The sequence below is a fragment of the Pongo pygmaeus genome, chromosome X (assembly GCF_028885625.2).
Source record: "Pongo pygmaeus isolate AG05252 chromosome X, NHGRI_mPonPyg2-v2.0_pri, whole genome shotgun sequence".
Lineage (NCBI taxonomy): Eukaryota > Metazoa > Chordata > Mammalia > Primates > Hominidae > Pongo > Pongo pygmaeus.
This window is the reverse complement of record NC_072396.2, coordinates 72977627-73000431: the sequence shown is the minus strand read 5'-3', so window position 1 is coordinate 73000431 and position 22805 is coordinate 72977627. Positions and strand designations below refer to the sequence as shown.

The 22805-nt window shown below is 37.8% G+C and overlaps 1 protein-coding gene across 7 annotated transcripts in view; it reads right to left on the bottom strand.

The window, feature by feature from the left end:
* EDA (ectodysplasin A) overlaps positions 1–22805 on the bottom strand; it is a 413821-nt gene that overhangs the window by 183969 nt on the left and 207047 nt on the right. The window contains exon 2 of one of the 7 annotated variants that reach the window (XM_054472648.2): positions 3677–3937. The exons of 5 other annotated variants lie outside the window; for them this stretch is intronic. In XM_054472648.2, the coding sequence (XP_054328623.1) occupies positions 3926–3937 (12 nt within the window). In that variant the 3' untranslated portion in view covers positions 3677–3925. Of the gene's footprint in view, positions 1–3676; positions 3966–22805 lie in introns of those variants that run through there. One more of the 7 variants, XM_054472645.2, reaches the window with a different exon arrangement.

The window sequence follows — 22805 nt, the reverse complement described above, 5'->3', positions numbered from 1 at the left end:
CAAGCAGTTCTCATACCTCAGCCTCCCAAGTAGCTGGTATTACAGGCATGCACTACTATGCCTGGCTAATTTTTGTAATTTTAGTAGAGATGGGATTTCACCATGTTGGCCAGGCTGTTCTTGAACTCCTGACCTCAAGTGATCCACCCGCCTCAGCCTCCCAAAGTGCTGGGATTACAGGCATGAGCCACTGTGCCTGGCCATGCTTTTGATTTAAGTTGGACTTCACTTTTTTCTGGTGCCTCCTTGATTAGCTTAATAATTGACCTTTTGAATTCTTTTTCTGGCAATTCAGAGATTTCATCTTGGTTTGGATCCATTGCTTGTGAGCTGGTATGATCTTCTGGGGGTGTTAAAGAACACTGTTTTGTCATATTACCAGAATTGTTTTTCTGGTTCCTTCTCATTTGGGTAGACTATGTCAGAGGGAAGATCTGGGACTCAAGGGCTAGGGTTCAGATTCTTTTGTCCCATGAGGTGCTCCCTTGATGTGGTGTTCTCCCCATCCCCTAGGAATGGGGCTTCCTGAGAGCTGAATTGTAGTGGCTGTTATTTCTCTTCTGGGTCCAGCCACCCAGTGGAGCTAACGGGCTCTGGGCTGGTACTAGGGAGTGTCTGCAAAGAGTGCATCAATTTTCAGGTGTGATCCATCTTCAGGTCTTGCAGCTGTGAGTACCAGCACCTGCTCCAGTGGAGTTAGCAGGGGAGTGAAGTGGACTCTGTAAGGGTCCTTGGTTGTGTCAGAATAGTACAATTTTAAAATTAAAAATTTAAAAGGCAATATTTACTGTATGTAAATTATACTTCTATAAAACAAATTTTTTAAAAAAAGAATAACAACACTGAGAGAGAGAGAGAGAGAGCAATTAAGTTAGCTCTACCCCAGCACCTACTTCTAACATTAGTAAATGAATACATTCTTTAAAATAATGAATACAAAGAAGCCAGGTTAATTCACTAGTGGCTTAGGAAGTCAAGTAAAATGTCAATATAATGCTACATGTGAAAAGCTGCCAGTTTTTGCATGTGTATAAGATTGTTTCAAATTTTAGTGCTTGGTTCCATTTCAACCATCTCAAAATACAAAATGGTGCAATATTTAAGCTAGTACACAACTATTCCCTCTCTCACTTTGCACAGAATATATATATATACACACACACATATACATACATATATGTGTGTATGTATATACATATATGCCCACACATACATACACCTGTAGATGCACATACATACATATACATACATATGTATATGTGTAAATACATATATATATACACACACACACACATATATATATACTTTTCTTCTGTTTGCTTTATTGTCTATTTTTTTCAAGTTCTTCTTTTCTGTTTGGCTGTTGTTTACCCTCTCTTTAATGTTTGAGACTTCCTCAGCTATGTAGTAATCCTTGCCTACATGTTCATGTTAAAAAATGAATCAATAAAAAACTGACTGAAAGTTGTGTGCACATGATTGGAGCTTGTCAATGGGTAGACCATATGGTAGGGTCATTGAAGGCAAAGTGATTATTTGTTTAGGGGAGTCTCAAATATCAGTATCTGGAGGTCCTTTCTCTGGCCATTTAATTTCTTAAGAATCCTGTATTTCCTTACTGTGCAGGAGAGGCAAGAGAGAGGATGGAGGCACACAATTCACTGGATACCAATTTGAGGGCAGGACAGTATCCCCTGGTTTACCATCTATTAATTTTACCATACAGATATTCATCCTTTTTTTTTTTTTTTTCAGACAATAGAGATCTATTTTCTTTCCTAGTGGTGGTGCTGTTGTGGTGTGTGTTAGAGTGAGGGGATCTGAGAGTCCAACTATTTCCTATATGGATTTTTAGTCAAGGCTATTGTTTTCAGCCCTGCATATTTCCCTGGCTTCTTGTTGGATTTAGTGCTTAAAAGTTACAAATCTCTCAGGGGTTATACAGGGCCAATTGGCTCCTTCTAGTAAGTACCACATTATGCAGGCATTTGTGTTGTAGTTACTCTATTTTACTCAGTTGCCACTCAGTGGTTGTTTTAAACTATGTTCTTGGCCAGGCACAGTGGCTCATATCTGTAATCACAGGACTGTGGGAGGCCGAGGAGAGGGGTTTGCTCAGGCCAGAAGTTTGACTAGACTGGGCAACATAGAGGGATCCTGATTCTACAAAAAATAAAATAAAATAGCTGGGTATGGTGGCACATGACTGTAGTCCTAGCTACTGGGGAAGCTGAAGCAGTAGGATCACTTGAGCCCAGGAGGTTGAGACTGCAGTGAGCCATGATCATGCCACTGCACTCCAGCATGGGTGACAAAGTGAGACTCTGTCTCAAGAAAATATGTATGTTCACAACTTTTTAAAAATATTCCTTCCTTCAATAAATAAAACCTAATTTCCCTCTTGAATGTGAGCTGGACTTAATGCCTTGTTTCTAATGAATAGAATAAAGCAGAAATGATGGCATGCAACTTTGGAAACTAAATCATAAAAGGTACTACTGTGTCTTCATCATTTGTCTTTTGGATCACTTGCTCTGGAGGAAGCCAGGTAACATGTCATAATGGTACTCAAGCAAACTGTGGAGAGGTCCATGTGGTGGAGAACTGAGGACTCCTGTGAATAGCCATGTGAGTGAGCCACTTTGGAAGCATATCCTCTAGCCCCAGTTAAATCTTCAGATGACTGTAGTCTTCCTGACAGCAACCTCATGAGAAATTTTGAGCCAGGAATCCCCAAGTAAATTACTTCCAGATTCCTAACTCTCAGGAATGGTGTGAGATAAGTACTTGTTATTTTAAGCCACTAAGTTTTGGAGTAATTTGTTATGCAGCCGTAGATAACTAATACTTGCTGTCATCTATCTTCTACCTATTCTCTTCAATATGTATTAAACTGTCTCATGAATTGAAGTTTCTTCTCCTGTTCTCTTTGTCCTCATGGATTCTTATCATTTTTATCTCAAATATTTCACAAACTCCTACTAAATGACAGAAACGTGGTTAATTTACCATGTTTAAGTAGAAACCTACTTTATTCTTTTTGCCTTAAGTTCTATTTTGTCTGATAGTAATGTAGTATCTCAGTTTTTTGTTAGTACTTGTCTTTTATTCTTTGGGTTTTAATCTTCCTCTGTTCTTATGCTTTAGATGAGTGTCTTATAGAGAGCATATGCCTAAATTTATTTTGTAAGTGTGACAATTTTTGTCTTTTAACCAGAGAATTTAGTCCATTTACATCTACTGTGATTATATACATACCAGCTCATTTTGTGCTTTGTATTTCTCCCACTTTTTCTATATTTCTTTTCATACTCCTTTTTCCCCACTGTTATGGATTGAGGATCCCCTTCACTCCTATTACTTTGAAAGCTATCTACTCTATTTCTACTATTTTATTGTTCACCCTAGAATTTACAGCAGGTATATTTAAGTTTTAAGGTTAGTATATTCATGAACAATCTTTTCCTGAACTTGGATCATCCCCTGCTGGTTTGTATCATGTTATTGTCTGGTATTTTCTTTCTATATAGTTTTTCTTTAACTTACAAATTAGACATTATTATTATTTTATAAAGCCAATGTTTGTTTATATTTACCCACATGTTTAAACAATCTTTGCTTGTTCTTCTGTCTTACATCTCAAATTTTCCTTCTGGGATCATTTTCTTCTTCTGTGAAGTACATCTTTTGGAAGTTTCCTTGGTGAGGATCTATAAGTCATAAACTCAGTTCTTTGCCTAAACACATCTTTATTTCACTTAGTGGTTTCAGTGGATATAAACGCTCATTTAACAGTTATTATTGAAGATGGCTGACTAGATGACATCAGGTGAAACAGCTCCCACTGAGGGACTGAGACGACTTGTGTGCTTTTAACAGATCTTCAGAGTGAAGGTGCTGAGAGTGGACAGAGGGAAGACACAACTCATTGGTGTCCCTGAAAGAGATGGGGAGAATAGAACCAACTTGGAAAACATATTTCAGGATATCATCCATGAGAATTTCCCCAACCTAACTAGAGAAGCCAATATTCAAATAAAGGAAATGCAGAGAACCCCAGTAAGATACTCTTTGAGAAGGTCGACCCCAAGACACATAATCATCAGATTTTCCAAGGTTGAAATGAAAGAAAAAATGTTAAATGCAGCTAGAGAGAAGGTCAGGTCACTTACACAGGGAAGCCCATCATCAGATTACCAGTGAACATCTCAGAAACGCTATAAGCCAGAAGAGATTGGAAGCCAATATTCAACATTCTTAAAGAAAATAAATTCCAACCCATAATTTCATATCCCGCCAAACTAAGCTTCATAAGCAAAGGAGAAATAAGATACTTTTCAGACAAGCAAATGCTGAGGGAATTTGTTACCACCAAACCTGCCTTATAAGAGCTCCTGAAGGGAGCACTAAATATGGAAAGGAAAGACCATTACCAGTCACTACAAAAACACACTGAAGTACACAGACCAGTGACATTATGAAGCAACCACATAATCAAGTCTGAAAAATAACCAGCTAACATCATGATGACAGGATCAAATCCATACATATCAATACTAATCTTAAATGTAAATGAGCCAAACACCCCAATTAAAAGACACAGAGTGGCAAACTGGATAAAGAGCCAAGATCCATTGGTATGCTGTCTTCAAGAGATCCATCTCACATGCAATGGCATACATTGGCTCAAAATAAAGGGATGGAGAAAAATCTACCAAGCAAAGAAAAAACAGAAAACAACAGTTGTTGCAACCCTGATTTCTGACAAAACAGACTTTAAACCAGCAAAGATTAAAAAAAAAAAAAATACAGGGAAGGGCATTACATAATGGTAAAGGGTTCTATCGAAAAAGAAGATCTAACTATCCTAAATATATATGCACCCAACACAGAAGTACCCAGATTCATAAAGTAAGTTCTTAGAGACCTTCAAAGAGACTTAGACACCCACACAATAATAGTGAGAGACTTTAACACCTCACTGACAATATTAGACAGATCACTGAGACAAAATTAACAAAGATATTCAGACATGAACTCAGCAATGGATCATATGAACCTGATAGATATCCACAGAACTCTCCACCCAAAAACAACAGAATATACATTCTTCTCATCACTACATGGCATGTACTCTAAAATCAATTGCATAATTGTAAGCAAAGCACTCCTCAGCAAATGCCAAAGAACCGAAATAATAACAAAAAAAGTCCTGGACCACAGTACAAACAAGTTAGAAATCAAGACTAAGGCTCAAGACCATACAATTACATGGAAATTGAATAACCCGCTACTGAATGACTTCTGGGTAAATAATGAAATTAAGGCAAAAATCAAGAAGTTCTTTGAAATTACTGAGAACAAAGATACAACATACCAGAATCTCTGGGACACAGCTAAGGCACTGTTAAGAGGTAAATTTATAGCACTAAATGCCCACATCAAAAAGTTAGAAAGATCTCAAGTTAACCTAACATCACAACTTAAAGACTTGAGAATCAAGAACAAACAAACCCCAAAGCTAGCAGAAAACAAGAAATAACCAAAATCAGAGGTGAACTGAAGGAGATAGAGACATGGAAAACCATTTAAAAGATTAATGAATCTAGGAGCTGTTTCTTTGAAAAAATTAATCAAATAGATATACCACTAGCTAAATTAATAAAGAAGAAATGAGAGAAGATTCAAATAAACACAAAAAGAAATGACAAAGGGGATATTACCACTGACCCCACAGAAATACAAACAATCATCAAAGAATATTAGGAATACCTCTATGCACATAAACTAGAAAATCTAGAAGAAATGGTTAAATTCTTGGACACACATACCTTCCCAAGATCGAACAAGGAAGAAATTGAATCCCTGAACAGACCAATAACAAGCTCCGTAAGTGAGGCAGTAATAAATAGCCTGCCAACCAAAAAAAGCCTAGGACCAGAAAGATTCATAGCTGGTTTCTACCAGATGTACAAAGAAGAGTTGGTTTCATGCCTACTGAAACTATTCCAAAAAAAATGATGAGGAGGGATTCCTCCCTAACTCATTCTACAAGGCTAGCATCATCTGAATACCAAAACCTGAAAGAGATAACATCAAAAAAAGAAAACTTTAGGCCAATATCCTTGATGAACATTGATGCAGAAATCCTCAACAAAATACCAGCAAATGAAATCCAGCAGCACATCAAAAAGCTTATCCACCACGATCAAATATACTTTATCCCTGGGATGCAAGGTTGGTTCAACAGATACAAATCAATGAATGTGATTTATCACATAAATAGAACTAAAGACAAAACCCACGTGATTATCACAATAGATACAGAAAAGGTTTTCAATAAAATTCAACACCTCTTCATGTTTAAAAAAAAATTCAATAAACTAGGTATTGAAGAAACATACCTAAAAATAATAAGAGCCATCTATGACAAACCCACCGCCAATATCATACTGAATGGGCAAAAGCTGGAAGCATCCCCCTTGAAAACAGCCACAAGACAAGGATGCCCTCTCTTGACTCTTATTCATCATAGTATTAGAAGTCCTGGCCAGAGCAATCAGGCAAGAGAATGAAATAAAGGGCATCCAAATTGGTAAAGAGAAAGTCAAACTATCCCTGTGTGCAGATGATGTGATCCAGTATTTAGAAAACCCTATAGTCTTGGCCCAAAAGCTTCTTAAGCTGATACACAACATCAGCAAAGTCCCAGGATACAAAATCAATGTACAAAAATCAGTAGCATTCCTATACACCAACAACATGAAAGCTGAGAGCCAAATCAGGAATGCAATCTCATTCACAATTGCCACAAAAGAATAAAATACCTAGGAATACAGCTAACCAAGGAGGTGAAAGATCTCTACAAGGAGAACTACAAAGCACTGCTGAAAGAAATCATAGTACACAAACAAACAGAAACACATCTAATGCTCATCGATAGAATCAATATTGTGAAAATGACCATACTGCCAAAAGCAATCTACAAGTTCATTGCAATTCCCATAACAATACCTTCATCATTTTTCACAGAACTAGATAAAACGAACAATCCTAAAATTCATATGGAACCAAAAAGAGCCCATATAGCCAAAATGGAAACACATCCAATGCTCATTGATAGATAGAATCGATATTGTGAAAATGACCATACTGCCAAAAGCAATCTACAAATTCAATGCAATTCGCATAACAATACCTTCATTGTTTTTCACAGAACTAGAAAAAACAATCCTAAAATTCATATGGAATCAAAAAAGAGCCACACAGCCAAAATGGAAACACATCCAATGCTTACTGATAGAATCAATATTGTGAAAATGACCATACTGCCAAAAGCAATCTAGAAATTCAATGCAATTCCCATAACAATACCTTCATCGTTTTTCACAGAACTAGAAAAAACAATTCTAAAATTCATATGGAACCAAAAAAGAGCCCGCATAGCCAAAGCAACACTAAGCAAAAAGAATAAATCTGGAGGCCTCACAATACCGGACTTCAAACTATAAGGCTATAGTCACCAAAACAGCATGGTGCTGGTATAAAAATAGGCACATAGATTAACGGAACAGAATAGAGAACTCAGAAATAAAGCCAAATACTTACAGCCAACTGATCTTCGACAAAGCAAAGAAAAACATAGAGTAGGGAAAGGACACCCTGTTCAACAAATGGTTCTGGGATAATTGGCAAGTCTCACATGTTGGAAAATGAAATTGGATCCTCGTCTCCTACCTCATACAAAAAAATCAACTCAAGATGGATCAAAGACTTAAATGTAAGACCTGAAACTATAAAAATTCTAGAAGATAACATCAGAAAAGCCCTTCTAGACATTGGCTTAGGCAGACTGCATGACCAAAAACCCAAAAGCAAATGCAACAAAAACAAAGTTAAATAGGTGGGACTTAGTTAAACTAAGGAGCCTTTGGATGGCAAGAGGAACAGTCAGTGGAGTAAACAGACAACCCACAGAATGGGAGAAAATCTTTGCAAACTATGCATCTGACAAAGGACTAATATCCAGAAGCTACAAAGAACTCAAACAAATCAGCCCCCTCCAAAAAAACAAATAATCCCATCAAAAAGTAAGCTAAGGACATGAATAGACAGTTCTCAAAAGAAGATATACAAACAGCCAACAAACATATGAAAAATGCTCAACATCACAAATTATCAGGGAAATGCAAATCAAAACCACAAGGTGATACCACCTCACTCCTACAAGAATGGCCATAATTAAAAAATCAAAAAATAATAGATGTTGGTGTGGATGTGGTGAAAAGGGAACACTGTTACAGTGCTGGTGGGAATGTCAATTAGTATAACCTTTATGGAAAAGAATATGGAGTTTCCTTAAAGAACTAAAAGTAGATCTACCATTTGATACAGCAATCCCACTACTGGGTATCTACCCCAAGGAAAATAAGACATTATATGAAAAAAAAAAACAAAACCTTACACATGCATGTTTATAGCAGCACAATTTGCAACACACGCACACACACACACACACACACACACACCATGGAATACTACTCAGCCATAAAAAGGAATGAAATAATCGCATTTGCAGCAACCTGGATGGAGTTGGAGACCATCATTCTAAGTGAAGTAACTCAGGAGTGGAAAATAAAACATTGTATATTCTCACTTATAAGTGAGAACTAAGCTATGAGGATGCAAAGACATATGAATGATACAATGGACTTTGGGGACTTGGGGGGAAGTGTGGGAGAGGGGTGAGGGATAAAAGACTACAAATAAGGTGCAGTGTATACTGCTTGGGTGATGGGTGCAGCAAAATCTCAGAAATCATCACTAAAGGACTTATCCATGTAACCAAACATCACCTGTTCCCCAAAAACCTATTGAAATAAATAAAAAATAAATAAAATGCTGAGCAAAAAAATAAACTACCATTGAGATTCTTCACAGAACTAGAAAAAAACTATTTTAAAATTCAGACAGAACCAAAAAAGAGCCCAAATAGACAAGACAATCTTTTTTTTTAATTATTATTATACTTTAAGTTTTAGGGTACATGTGCACAATGTGCAGGTTACTTACATATGTATACATGTGCCATGCTGGTGCGCTGCACCCATTAACTCGCCATTTAGCATTAGGTATATCTCCTAATGCTATCCCTCCCCACTCCCCCAACCCCACAACAGTCCCCAGAGTGTGATGTTCCCCTTCCTGTGTCCATGTGTTCTCATTGTTCAATTCCCACCTATGAGTGAGAACATGCAGTGTTTGGTTTTTTGTCCTTGCGATAGTTTACTGAGAATGATGATTTCCAGTTTCATCCATGTCCCTACAAAGGACATGAACTCATCATTTTTTATGGCTGCATAGTATTCCATGGTGTATATGTGCCACATTTTCTTAATCCAGTCTATCATTGTTGGACATTTGGGTTGGTTCCAAGTCAATCTTAAGCAAAAAGAACAAAGCTGCAGGTAACATGCTATCTGACTTCAAACTATACTATGGAGCTACAGCAAGCAAAATAGCATGGCACTGGTATAAGTACAGACATGTAGACCAGTAGAACAGAATAGAGAACCCAGAAATAAGGCAGCACACCTACAACCATCTGGTCTTCCACAAACCTGACAAAAATAAGCAATGGAAAAAAGACTCCTTATTCAATAAATGGTGCTGGGAATACTGTCTAGCCATATGCAGAAGATTGAAACTGGACTCCTTCCTTATACTATATAGAAAAATTAATTAAAGATGAATTAAAGACTTAAATGTAAAACCCAAAACTATACACCCCTGGAAGAAAACTTAGGTGATACCATTCAAGACACAGAAACAGGTAAAGATTTCACAACGAAGAAATCTTTGCTTTCCAAAAGCAATTGGAACAAAAGCAAAAACTGACAAATGTGATCTAATTAAACTTAAGAGCTTCTGCAGAACAAAGGAAACTATCAACAGAGTGAACAGGCAACCTATGGAATGGGAGAAAATTTTTGCAAACCATGCATCTAACAAAAGTGTAATATCTGCATCTATAAGGAACTTAAAATTATAAGAAAACAACCAACTTCATGAAAGAGTGGGCCAAGGATATAAACAGACAGTTTTCAAAAGACATATATGCTGCCAAAAATCATGTGAAAAAAAAAGCTCAACATCACTGATCATTAGGGAAATGCAAATCAAAACCACAATGAGATGCCATCTCACATCAATCAGAATAGCTGTCATGAAAAAGCAAAAAAGTAAAAAAATAACATGCTGGCAAGGTTGTGGAGAAAAAGGAACGCTTATACACTGTTGGTGGGAGTGTAAATTAGTTCAACCATTGTGGAAGACAGTGTGGTGATTCCTCAAAGACCCAAAGACAGAAATACATTTGACCCAGCAATCCCATTACTGGGTATATACCCAAAGGAATATAAATCGTTCTATTATAAAGACAAATGCATGCGTATGTTCATTGCAGCACTATTCACAACAGCAAAGACATGGAACCAATCTAAATGTCCATCAGTGATAGACTGGAAAAAGAAAATGTGGTATCTATACACCGTGAAATACTCTGCAGCCATAAAAGGAATGAGATCATGTCCTTTGCAGGAAAATCGATGGAGCTGGAGGCCTTTATCCTAAGCAAACTAACGCAGGAACAGAAAACCAAAATATCACATGTTCTCATCTATAACTGGGAGCTAAAGGATGACAACACATGGACACATAGAGGGGAACAATACACACTGGGACTCATGCCTGTAATCCCAGCACTTTGGGAGGCTGAGGTGGACAGATAACCTGAGGTGAGGAGTTCAAGACCAGCCTGGCCAACATGGTGAAACCCTGTCTCTACTAAAAATACAAAAATTAGCTGGGCATGGTGGCAGGTGCCTATAATCGCAGCTACATGGGAGGCTGAGGCTGGAGAATCGCTTGAACCCAGGAGGCAGAGGCTGCATTGAGCTGAGATTGTACCACTGCACTCCAGCCTGGGCGACAGAGCGAGAGTCCATCTCAAACAAAACAAAACAAAACAAACCACAGTGGGGCCTGTCGGAAGGTGGAGGGTGGAGGGTGGGAGAAGGGAAAGGATTAGGAAAAATAACTGTTGAGTAATAGGCTTAATACCTGAGTGACGAAATAATGTATATAATAAACCCCCATGACACAAGTTTGCCTAACAAACCTGCACATGTACCCCTGACCATAAAATAAAATGAACAAAACAACAGTTACTATCTCACAGATTAGGGTAAGCAAACTATGACCTATAGGCCAAATCTGGCCTGCAGTGTGTTTCGGTGTGACCCTTGAGCTAAGAATTGTTTTTATATTTGAAAGTGTTGTGAAAGAAGCCAAAAACAAACAAACAAAAAACAAACAGAGGAGTATGCAACAAACCGTACATGGCCCGCAAAGCCTAAAATAATTATTATTGCGCTTTTTACAGAAAACATTTGCTGACTACCGTCATTGACTATAGAAGATACTATTACAATTTCTTCTGGCTTCCAATGTTGCTGTCAGTTAGCTGTCATTTTATTGAGTTTAGTTGTCTTTCTTCTAAGTATAATCTTTTTTGCCTGGCTAATGTTGAGCTTTTCTCTGATTTGGGTGTTTCATACTTTCACCACAATATGTCTAAGCCTGTATTACGATTTTTAATTTAACTTGCTTAGAACCTATTGAAAATCCTAAATTGGGTACTGTTCATCAATTTTGGGAAATTTTCAGTCGTTCTCTCTTTAAATATTGCCTTTCCCCCATTTTATCTTTCTGGAACTCCAATTAAACACATGGTAGGCCTTTCTCATTCTATCCTCCATGTTTCTTAACCTAGCCTGTTTTCCACCTCTTTGTTCTCTGTGTTACATTCTGTATAATTTATTTCAATTCCTCATTCTCTCTTCATCTGTGTCTAATCTATTTAATCTATGGAATTTCTAATTTTAATGATTATATTTTTCATTTACACATATTCTATTTGGTTCTTTTTCAAATTTGCCTGTCACATTTGATAGTCTCCTATACCTTCATCATACCTCAGGGCCTCCTTTTATTTAACTATATTATGCCAATTATTTTATAGTCTGTTATCTGATAATTTCTGTTGTATTGGTAGATCTGCTCCCGTAGTTTGCTATTTATTTCTGCTTAGTCACTTATAATGGCTTATTTCTTCATAAATTGTGTGATTTTTTATTGTGAATTCATGTTCATGGGAACTTTATCTGTAGGAATTATTTGAAGCTTGTATTTAAATGAATTCTTCAAAATATGATTTGCATTATATCTGTGAGGTGCTTGGAAAGCAGTACCAATGTGGGACATGTTTAAAGTTCCAGATATCTCTGTGGGTTTTTCAGGCCACACAAGCAGTGGGAATTCTAGTCTCAACCTTTTTTTTGAGTGTGGGCTTGTGATTAGGAAATCTCAGTGGAGAATTTTTTTTTCTCACTCCAATCAGCACCAAGACTGAGACAGGCATGTATTTCCATTGCTCCATCTGCAAGGATTTCTTTTCGTAGTTCATCCAATATGCCTGTGACCCTTTGGAAATCTTGGCTTAATCTGGGGCTCTCCAATCTGACCTCCCACCTTTCTCAGGTCTCTAGTTTTATCTTCTGCTCCGAAACTTGAGTGGCCCATTAAAACCGAACTAAAGGCCAACAGAGATCAGCAGATATACCCAGACAAATGCCAAATAGTAGCTCACTACCCCTAGTTTACTGCTCTGTATTTGTGATGTCTGATTATTTGTAGCTTTCAGAGATGTTATTAATTTTGGGCCAGTTCAACCATGTACTTAAAAGGGTATTTTAAAAATCACTTTGGGAGGCTGAGGTGGGTGGATCACCTGAGGTAGGGAGTTCGAGACCAGCCTGACCAACATGGAGAAACCCCGTCTCTACTAAAAATACAAAATTAGCCAGGCATGGTGGCACATGCCTGTAATCCCAGTTACTTGGGAAGCTAAGGCAGGAGAATCACTTGAACCCAGGAAGCGGAGGTTGTGGTGAGCTGAGATTGTGCCATTGCACTCCATCCTGGGCAACAAGAGGGAAACTCCATCTCTGTAGATCTATAATCTGCTATAATGCCAAACTTCCTACCCTCCGTGAAGGAGGGCACACAAAGATCTCCCTTGATTTTCAGTGTTGCATAATGATAGAATACCACTAAGGCATTTTTCTGTAGGATATAACACGCCTTACACATTAATTTCAGAACAAGGAGAAAACAGGGCAATCAATAGCATACTAGGATCTTTAAGTTCCAGTGCTTTTCAAACTTTAGCATGCATCAGAATCATCTTGACTTCATGTTAAATTACATATTGCTGCCTCTCCCTCCACATTTTAGAGTTTTTGATTCAGTAGATATGGGATGTGACTGGGAATCTGCATTTCTAAGTTTCCAGATGATAGGGATGACACTGGACCAAGGAGAGAATCACCGTGTTGGACTATAGGAACCCAGTTCATTTATCATTCTCTGCCTTCATTTCCAGTTGTATAAAAGGGAGAAATAAAAGTTCTTGGAACTAGCCAAACAGGCGGAAAGATGTTACTGAAACCTGTTAATTTGATAGAGACACAAGATTTACATCATTGTATATCTACTGAGGATTTTTCTCTTCCAAGTGGGATGTGATGGCAATGTGCACAAGGCACAGTGGTTTTAAATCTAATCAACAAATAAATGAGAGCTGAAAAAGAACAGATGCACACATAGGTGAATAAATCCAAAGCATTGTTGGCATAAGTTATAATATGTGTGATTAACTTGGCTTTTATTTCATTGCTCTTTCAATAGAAACTGGTTAAATTTAGTTAGAACATATTGATAAAATACAGAAAATTTTAAATGCAGAAGCACAAAAGAGAATAAAAGTAATAGTTACAGTGAGAAGCCATGAAGGAAGAAATTGAGCAGGGTGAGAAGACCTGATCTCTACTTACTTTCATCTAAGAGTTCCAACCATTCAAAAGATACCCTATTTGCTTCAGGAAAATTTACAAAAGTTATACATGCGCACACACACACACACACACACACACACACACACACACACACACACACACACACACACACACACACACACACACACACACACACACACACACACACACACACACACACACACACACACACACACACACACACACACACACACACACACACACCCTTGATCTAGATTTTGTGACGTTTTGGGGTAAATGTTTGAAAATTTATAATTTGGAACTATAATTTCTTTGTCATTCTAAATAAATTTTACTTTTATAACCCCCCTCCAAAAGAAGTTTATAGTCTATTTGGGGTAGTCAGACATATAAACAAATAAGATTTCACAGGGGCTAAGATGGAAATGTGTATAGGAAGCAGTGGAGGCACAAATAACAGAAGAGTGTAAAATTGTACTTGTTCAGAGCCTTTATGGGGTACAATGATAAACTGGAAAAGAGCATTCCAAGCATAAAATGTAGTATGTGCAAAAGCATGAAGGCATAAAACAGCATGATACATCCAGGAACGAATTCAATGTGGCTAGAGAATACAAATGGGATTCTCCGGAGATGATTGTAGAAAGTCAGGCAGTGGCCAGACAATGGAGGGCTTTGGATGCCATCCTAAAGACTACATTTTATCATTTAAGCAATAGAAGCCATGGAAGCATTTTAAGGTAGAATAACGTGATCCCTCCCAATGACTATGGAATATATATTGGAAGCAGATGAGACTGTAGGTAGTGAAACAGTTAATCTTAGTGATATAAGAAACCTTGAAATAAGGCAGTAGTAGTAAGGATAGAGATACAGCATGGACTCAAGAGATGTTATAAGGGTAGGCTGCACAGAACTAGGTTCCTGATTGGATTAAATGAGTTGGAGAAAGGTAAAAGCTAAGGGTGCCTCCTATCTTTCTGCACTGGATAAGCAGCCTCTGAACCAAAGGGAATTTGAGAAAATGACAGAGGCTCAAACCATTCCTACTTCTTCGCACCTTGTAAAAGGGCAAAAAGTCCAGTTTCCCAGGTATCCTCTGAATCAGACCAACTCTACTAATAAGGCACAGAGGTGTTGTATGCTGTCATCTGTCCTTCAGTATATAAAACCACAACTACATGCGTGGAATCAACAGACCAAGGTACTGACCATCTGTTTTTAAGGATTTCTTAACAACCAGTGGGACTCATCACATGATGGATTCGGCCACAACAATTAATATTGATTATAAAGATGGCAAGCAAGCAGTTTGGCCATGCATGCCATGGATCAGTATGCAGGTCAGGTATAGATATGGCCTTAATCACACCCTCACATCATTAATCATTACGTACTGCAAATTATGAATATATTTACAAGCATGGAGTAAAAAACATTATTTAAAGTTGCATATAAGTCATATCCCAATACATCTGCCTTTGTATAATATTGATTTTCACACTGGTTGCCTCTTTAAGAAACTAGCATTGCGACATCCTCTGTCAGCTTCCACCACCAACAGTTGTTTCTATAAAGGTCAATGTATTGCTAAAACTACCTAAATTCTTCATTTTTTTTCTACACTAGAAAAACATATTTTTTAAAAAGTTCCTGAACATCAAGGAATTGTGGCTAGCTTGCAAAGCATGACATTCACCCATGGAAAGTTAAATAATAAGAGTGGAGCAAGAAAACAACAGTATGTTACCAGACAATGTATACGTTAAGTACCAAATGAGAACTATAGGCAGGAAGTACTAGGAGTTCACAGGAGGGAGAAATGCTTGTAAGCTGAAGTTGTAACAGTAAGTTTTATAGAGGAGTTGAGAATTGCTGTGGGACTTGAATAATGGGAAAAATTTCAGCAGAAAGAGAGGTTAGTATAAGAAACTTAGATGGCATGAATAAAGCACTGAGGAGCAAGTGGAATCAACATGGTATGTTTCAAAGACAAGCATGCTTGGCTAGTCAACACACTACAGAAGCAATGAGACACTACCCACCCCTTCATATAACAAATATTTAAGATTTTTTAAAGTGTCAATAGGATTTTCAAAGGCTTAATTCAGTTTAGCAATGGGAGTAGAAAATATCTCAAATCAAAGGCAAGATTCCCAAAGCTTTACATCATCATTGTTCACAGAACTATGCCTTTGAAAAAATGATTAGAAACAATTGTGGTTCTCCTTGAATCTCAGAACTCCACTACCAAAAAGGATGGAAATAATATATGTGTGTGTGTGTGTGTGTATATATATATATAGACTGTGTGTGCATTATATTAAACTATATTATGCTACATGTTAAACGGGATATGAAGAGAATTCCTATTCTTCAGTGGTTTATAAACTAAATCACACTTTAACATTTAAATAATAGATGAAATGTCAAAATGAGTGCTGCTGACAAATTTAAATAGGAAGAAAGTTTGACAATCCTTAAAAGAAAGGTGAAATCACTATGGAGTAGGACTCCCATATGACGGCTTCACAAAGATAGGACTTCAGCTAGATTCAGGGGTTCTCATATTCAGTTGTGCCTAAGGATCACATACTGGACACTTGTTGGAATTTCAATTCCTGGGGCCCATCCCCAGAAAGTCTAATTCAGTAAGTCCAGAGCAGGGCCCAGGAATCTGCACATTTCATAATTCCAGAATATTTCAATGCAGGTTTTCCTCAGAATATACTTGGTGAAACACTGAATAACAGCTTGAAGAATAAGTAGGATCTGAATAGGCTTGATGGGCATTCCAGATGAAGGATGAAACTGGGGATTGTATGGGGGACAGTAAAGTAAGTGAGGTGGCTAGAAACAAAGTAGTAGAGAGAATAGTAGGAGATAAAGCAAAGAATGGTAGTGGGATGGAAAACTATAAAGTATCCCAACTATCATGCCAGAAAGTTTGCATGTGACCCTGTAAATGGCATAGAGCCAATGAAGATTTATCTAGTAAGACCCTTCAGCAAGAGGAACTACTATGCTGATCCCTGAATTCTTATAACAATGCCAATGCCAAAAGAACTGGTCCTAGACATTAGGGGCTTGTCAGTACTACAGACCAATGCCTATTCACAACCAAATTTCAATTGGCCTAAGGTAAAATAGTTAAGACAATGTGGTAAACCTTTCATGAAGCTACATTTATTTACTTTTTGATGTTAAAATGTCCTTTTATATTTAAGTTTTGAATGTCCTTACTTTGCAAAATAAAAAGTAGACAGTTGAACATATGAAAAGATGTTCCATACAATTAGCCATTAGGGAAGTGTAAAATTAAAATCACTATAACACTACACACCTATTAGAATGGCTAAAATTAAAAGAAAAGTAGTGACAATACCAAGTGCTAGTAAAAAAGTAGAACAAGTGGCACTCTCATACATTACTAGTGGGAATGCAAAATGGCACAACCATTCTGGAAAACAGTTTGACAGTTTCATTTAAAGTAAAACATAAAAATAGACTTATCATATGACCCAGTACTAGGTATTATCACATTATCATATGACCCACTCCTATGTATTTATCCCAGAGAAATGAAAACTTATGTTCACATAAAAACCTGTACATGAATGTATTTAGTAGTTCTATTTATAATCACCAAAACTGGAAAAAAAAAGGCTGAAACTTCCTTCAATGTGTGAATGGATTGAAAAAAAACCTGTGGTACTTTCATACAAGGGAATACAACTTAGCAAAAACCAAGTGAGCTATTGATACATGCAGCAAGTTAGATGAATCTCAAAGGCATTATGCTGAGTGACAGAAACCAGTCTCAACGGTTACATGCTGTATATATGCACTTACGTATATTTATATAATATTCTTGAAAAGACAAAACAAATCAGTGGTTGGTAGCAGTAAGGAGAGAGGAGGGTATGACCACAAATAGGTAGTATGAAGGAGTTTTTTGGTGATGGAACTGCTCTGTATCCTGATTATGGTGGTAAATAAATATGCATGTATATGGAAACTCACTGAACAGTAAAACTCCCCCCACAACAAGTACATTTTACTGTATGCTAATTTACTACATTTAAAAGTAGGCATTCATTTATCAGTATCCCCAATATTTTGGGAATCACACTTGTCTAAATGTCTGATACGTCTAGTATAGGCCACTGAGGAGCAGATATCCTTAAGAACCTTCTCATTGGTGCTAGAAAGGTACTTGCGTTATTTCTGACTGGGACTTCTCAATAAGCACCAACAACTCTTAGCACAACCCTGGGTTCCCCTTCATTCTTCAAAACTCCATACACAACCCGTATTCCACAAGGTGATTCTTTTATCAATCAACTGGTCAAAAAGTACCCAATCCTTTACATCAGCATCTGAATAAGCTACTTTAGTCTCTGCCACTCTCACATACTCAAAATTTTCTGCTCTCTTCAATTTTGCAGTAAGGTTTATTAGGTATGAGTGAGACAGCAACAAAACTGGGGGCCTGTATCAGTTGGGGCTCCAAAGCACTCTTCATCTGGAATCTGAAGAGACCAAGATTTCCTTTTAGTACACCGAAGGAGTCAATTAAACACGTTTCTCCTGACTGCCCAGGTGCCAGGTTCCTCCAAATATTCCTGGGAGTTGTTTATTTGGTAACACAGGAACAAACCTCTATTCCTTCTTCTCAGTACTAACAAGTCAAGGCTTGGGACATTTTGGTTGTGTTCTAACACAGGCAGTCCCTTCTCAACTTTTCCCCCGCTTTTTGGTGACTGACAAAGTTAATAAAGCAAACAGGCTGGGCATGGTGGCTCACAGCTGTAATCCCAGCATTTTGGGAGGCCGAGGTGGGCAGATCACCTGAGGTCAGGAGTTCAAGATCAGCCTGGCCAACATGGTGAAACCCTGTTTCTAATAAAAATACAAAAATTAGCCAGGCATGGTGGCAGGCACCTGTAATCCCAGCTACTCGGGAGGCTGAAGTGGGAGAATCGCTTGAGCCCAGGAGGTGGAGGTTGCAGTGAGCCGAGATGGTGCCACTGCATTCCAGCCTGGGTGACATAGCAAGCCTCTGTCTCAAAAAACAACAACAACAACAAACCAAAAACAAAAAACGACATGAAGAAAAAGTGCAACTTTCATGAATTATTTTTCTCTTTAGTCTTCTATTTTTAAAGACGACTGTTTATTTAAAAACTTAATTTGAAAATTTCGTCCTTGAGTTTGGCCACTAGTAAACCAGACCATGTTTGAATTTCACAAACGTTGATTCCTATATTAGTTATTTATTGCTGCTTAAACAATGACCTCAAAAATTAGTGTCCTAAAACAACAACAAGCATTTATTATCTCACACAGTTGCTGGAGTCAGAAATTCAGGAGCAGTTTAGCTATGTAGTTTTGGCCTTGGGTCTCTCATAAGGTTGTAATCCAAATGTTAGCTGGCGCTGCAGTCATCTGAAGACTTAACTGGGGCTGGAGGATCTTCTTCTAAGATGGTTCACTCACATGGTTGTGGCAGAAAGCCTCAGCTATTTGCTGGCTATTGGTAGGAAGTCTCAATTCTAGAGCTCTCCACAGGCTGCTTGAGTGCCCTTAGGATATGACAACTGGCTTCCCTCAGTACAAATATCCAAGAAAGAGGAAGGTGGAAGACTCAATGTATTTTTATGACCTAGCCTTGGAATTCACATTCCATCATGTCCACAATGCCCTATTCATTCTGGGTGAGAAAATAACAAGGGTGTTAATATCAAAAATCAGAGATAAGTAGGGGCCATCTTGGGGGCCCTACCACTCTAAACCCAAAAAAGAGTTTCATAACTTCTTGAGCGAATAGATTTGAGCAAGGCCAAAGGCTGACCTATTAACCCCGGCGAAAGAGACACAGAAATGCTATGTAAAGTTGCTAATAGTCCTTCCTCATTAGGATGCCAAGTATCTGACAGATAAAGCCTTAACAGGTAAGGCTGAAGCTATAATCAGTCACTGGGAGACAAAAGTATGTCAAAGAGAAGAATAACTATCCACAAAATCCACAAATGAATAGAGACCAATTTCACTGATTTCCCAATTAGCCAAATGTATGAAAAATGTATCTAAGAATCAGATAGATCTCTGTGTTATAAAGACCATCACTAAAACCAACTGTAACAAAACTAGATGTGAAAGGTTATCCACAATTAAACTACCATATAAGCAAAATCTGTTTCAAATTAAAGATGTAAACTGAAAATGTTTTTCCTCCTTCAACTATGTAGAGCTACCCTAATATATGAACATGCTTGAATATGTCTGGAGTTTCTAAGGGAATAACTATAGCTGAATACACTCTGCACACTATTTTATGAGTCCCATGAAAAGCCAAGTTTACGAGGTTACCAACTGGTGATAATTACTTATTTTCCTTTCCCTCATTTCCTTCTTCTCAACTCATCAAGACTTTAACTATACATTCCAAGAGAATCAAATTTAAGCCTGAAGAGGAGAAATGTACTTATGCCGAGGTCACTCCTGGGAAAAAATGAGTGGAGCTGGGCTGTAGCTGATGCCAATTATATCAGGTGGTGGTGGGAAAGAACTCATTGGTCATCATTACAGTAGGTTTCATCATACTCATTTCATGCCATTTTTATATAGGATTGAATAAATTACGCTTGTGGGACTTTGGAGACAAAAGCAGATGTGGAGTGTTCTAAACAAATGTCTGCAGAGAGAAAACATATGCAAGTGATGGCCAAAGTTTGCAGAGATCCAACCTAAAACTGTTGAGGGATGGGGCCCTACATTGCAGAGTTTGTTTTACTAGGACCAGGAGGCTTGTGACAATTTGGTGGGCTGATACATTTTTTCCAATGCTTCCCAAAGCTGAAGTTTAAGGGACAGATACACATCATCTAAGAGTATTGGGTAGTTCTGCCAAGGCAGAGAAAACCCATCATGCTTGGGGGCATAACTCTTCATCAAAAATTCAAACAGCTTGATTTCTACTAGAAGATCAACACTACAGCAGCCTTAGGAAAACTTCCTTATTCCCACCACTTCTAAATGGGCTAATTAAAAGTCTATTTGGATTATTCAGAAGTCAAAAAATAGTGATACCAATCAATATGTTTTTTTCAGAGCCTATCTTTCAAAGGCTATGAGATGATTTGAGTTTTTCTCATCCTGTCTTCAAATTTCTCATCTCAATTGGGTCAAAATTGGGCCAGAGAGCTGGTCTTGATGCCTAAGAATCATAAAAGGCTAGATTAAAAATTCGCTGTAGTCTACATTTATTTCTCATTATATTTTACTTCTCCCACCCCCATTTTTCTTCTTCAAGGGAGTTGTCTGATTTATACTGTGCTTTATTTAATGAAGTCTTTTTTTTTTTTTTTTTTTTTTTTTGAGATGGAGTCTTGCTCTGTCGCCCAGGCTGGAGTGCAGTGGCGCGATCTCGGCTCACTGCAAGCTCTGCCTCCCGGGTTCACGCCATTCTCCTGCCTTGGCCTCCCGAGTAGCTGGAACTACAGGCGCCTGCCACCACGCTCAGCTAATTTTTTGTATTTTTAATAGAGACGGGGTTTCACCGTGTTAGCCAGGAAGGTCTTGATCTCCTGACCTCGTGATCTGCCTGCCTCGGCCTCCCAAAGTGCTGGGATTACAGGCGTGAGCCACCACACCTGGCTATTTAATAAGTCTTTATAATTCCATCCCATATATATGACATTTTATATTTTACAAAGTACCTGTCTTTATATGAAGTAAGTAGGGCAAGTCTTACCATCTGCATTTTATAGATAAAGCAACTGAGTTACCCAGCTAATGCAGAGGAAAGGCAAAATGGAAAAAAAAAAAACTGATCTCTTAATTCCAAATCCAGTGTTCTTTCCTCTATACTGCACTGACTTAGAAATACTCTGTATAATGAAATGAAAGGTATGGTGAGTATGGCTAAAGAGGGAAATGGTCAGATAGAAGAGAATAAAGACAACTCTTCATTTATGTCAGTACCATACTGATGTGACCGTATTAGGAATTTTTGTTAAATATTTTAGCTGCTCTTGTCACACATAACAAGTAAAAGTGAGATGATAGATATGTTCATCTGCTTCCCTATAGTAACCATTTCATTATCTATATGTATCCTATAACGTAATGTTATAAACCTCGAATATACAATTAAATGTATTAAAAATAAATTTAAAAGCAAAATAAAAAAGACAACTGTTAAAGTCTATAAAGAGTAAAGTTACAAATTTGGAGTGTTGAAGGATTGCTGCACCTTATTTTTCTAGAAATTATATTCGTTTGCACATTTATTTTTATCAAGTATAACTACTAACCCATAAGCTCCTTGAAGGCACTTTATTATATGATCAGTCAGTTCTTGCATTGCTATAAAGAAATACCTGAGACTGGGTAATTTATAAAGAAAAGAGGTTTCGTTGGCTCATGGTTCTGCAGCTTGTACAGGAAGCATGAAGCTGGCATCTGCTTGGCTTCTGGGGAAGCCTCAGGAAATTTATAATCATAGCAGAAGGCAAAGGTGGAGCAGGGATGTTTCACATGGCCAAAGCAGGGGCAAGAGAGAGAGAGAGTGGGGGAGGTGCTACACACTTTTAAACAACCAGATCTTGTTAGGACTCTATCACAAGTACAGGACCAAGGGGATGCTGCCGAACCATTCATGAAGGATCCATCCCCATGAACCAATCACCTGCCACCAGGCCCCACCTCCAACATTGGGGATTATAATTCAACATGAGATCTGGGTGGGGACACAGATCCAAACCATATCATATGTATTTTTGCATCTCTCATCTTACAATCTCTAGCCTTGCTCAAGATGCTAAGTAAACAAGCTATTCAACAAAATGGATTTAGTCTGTATAG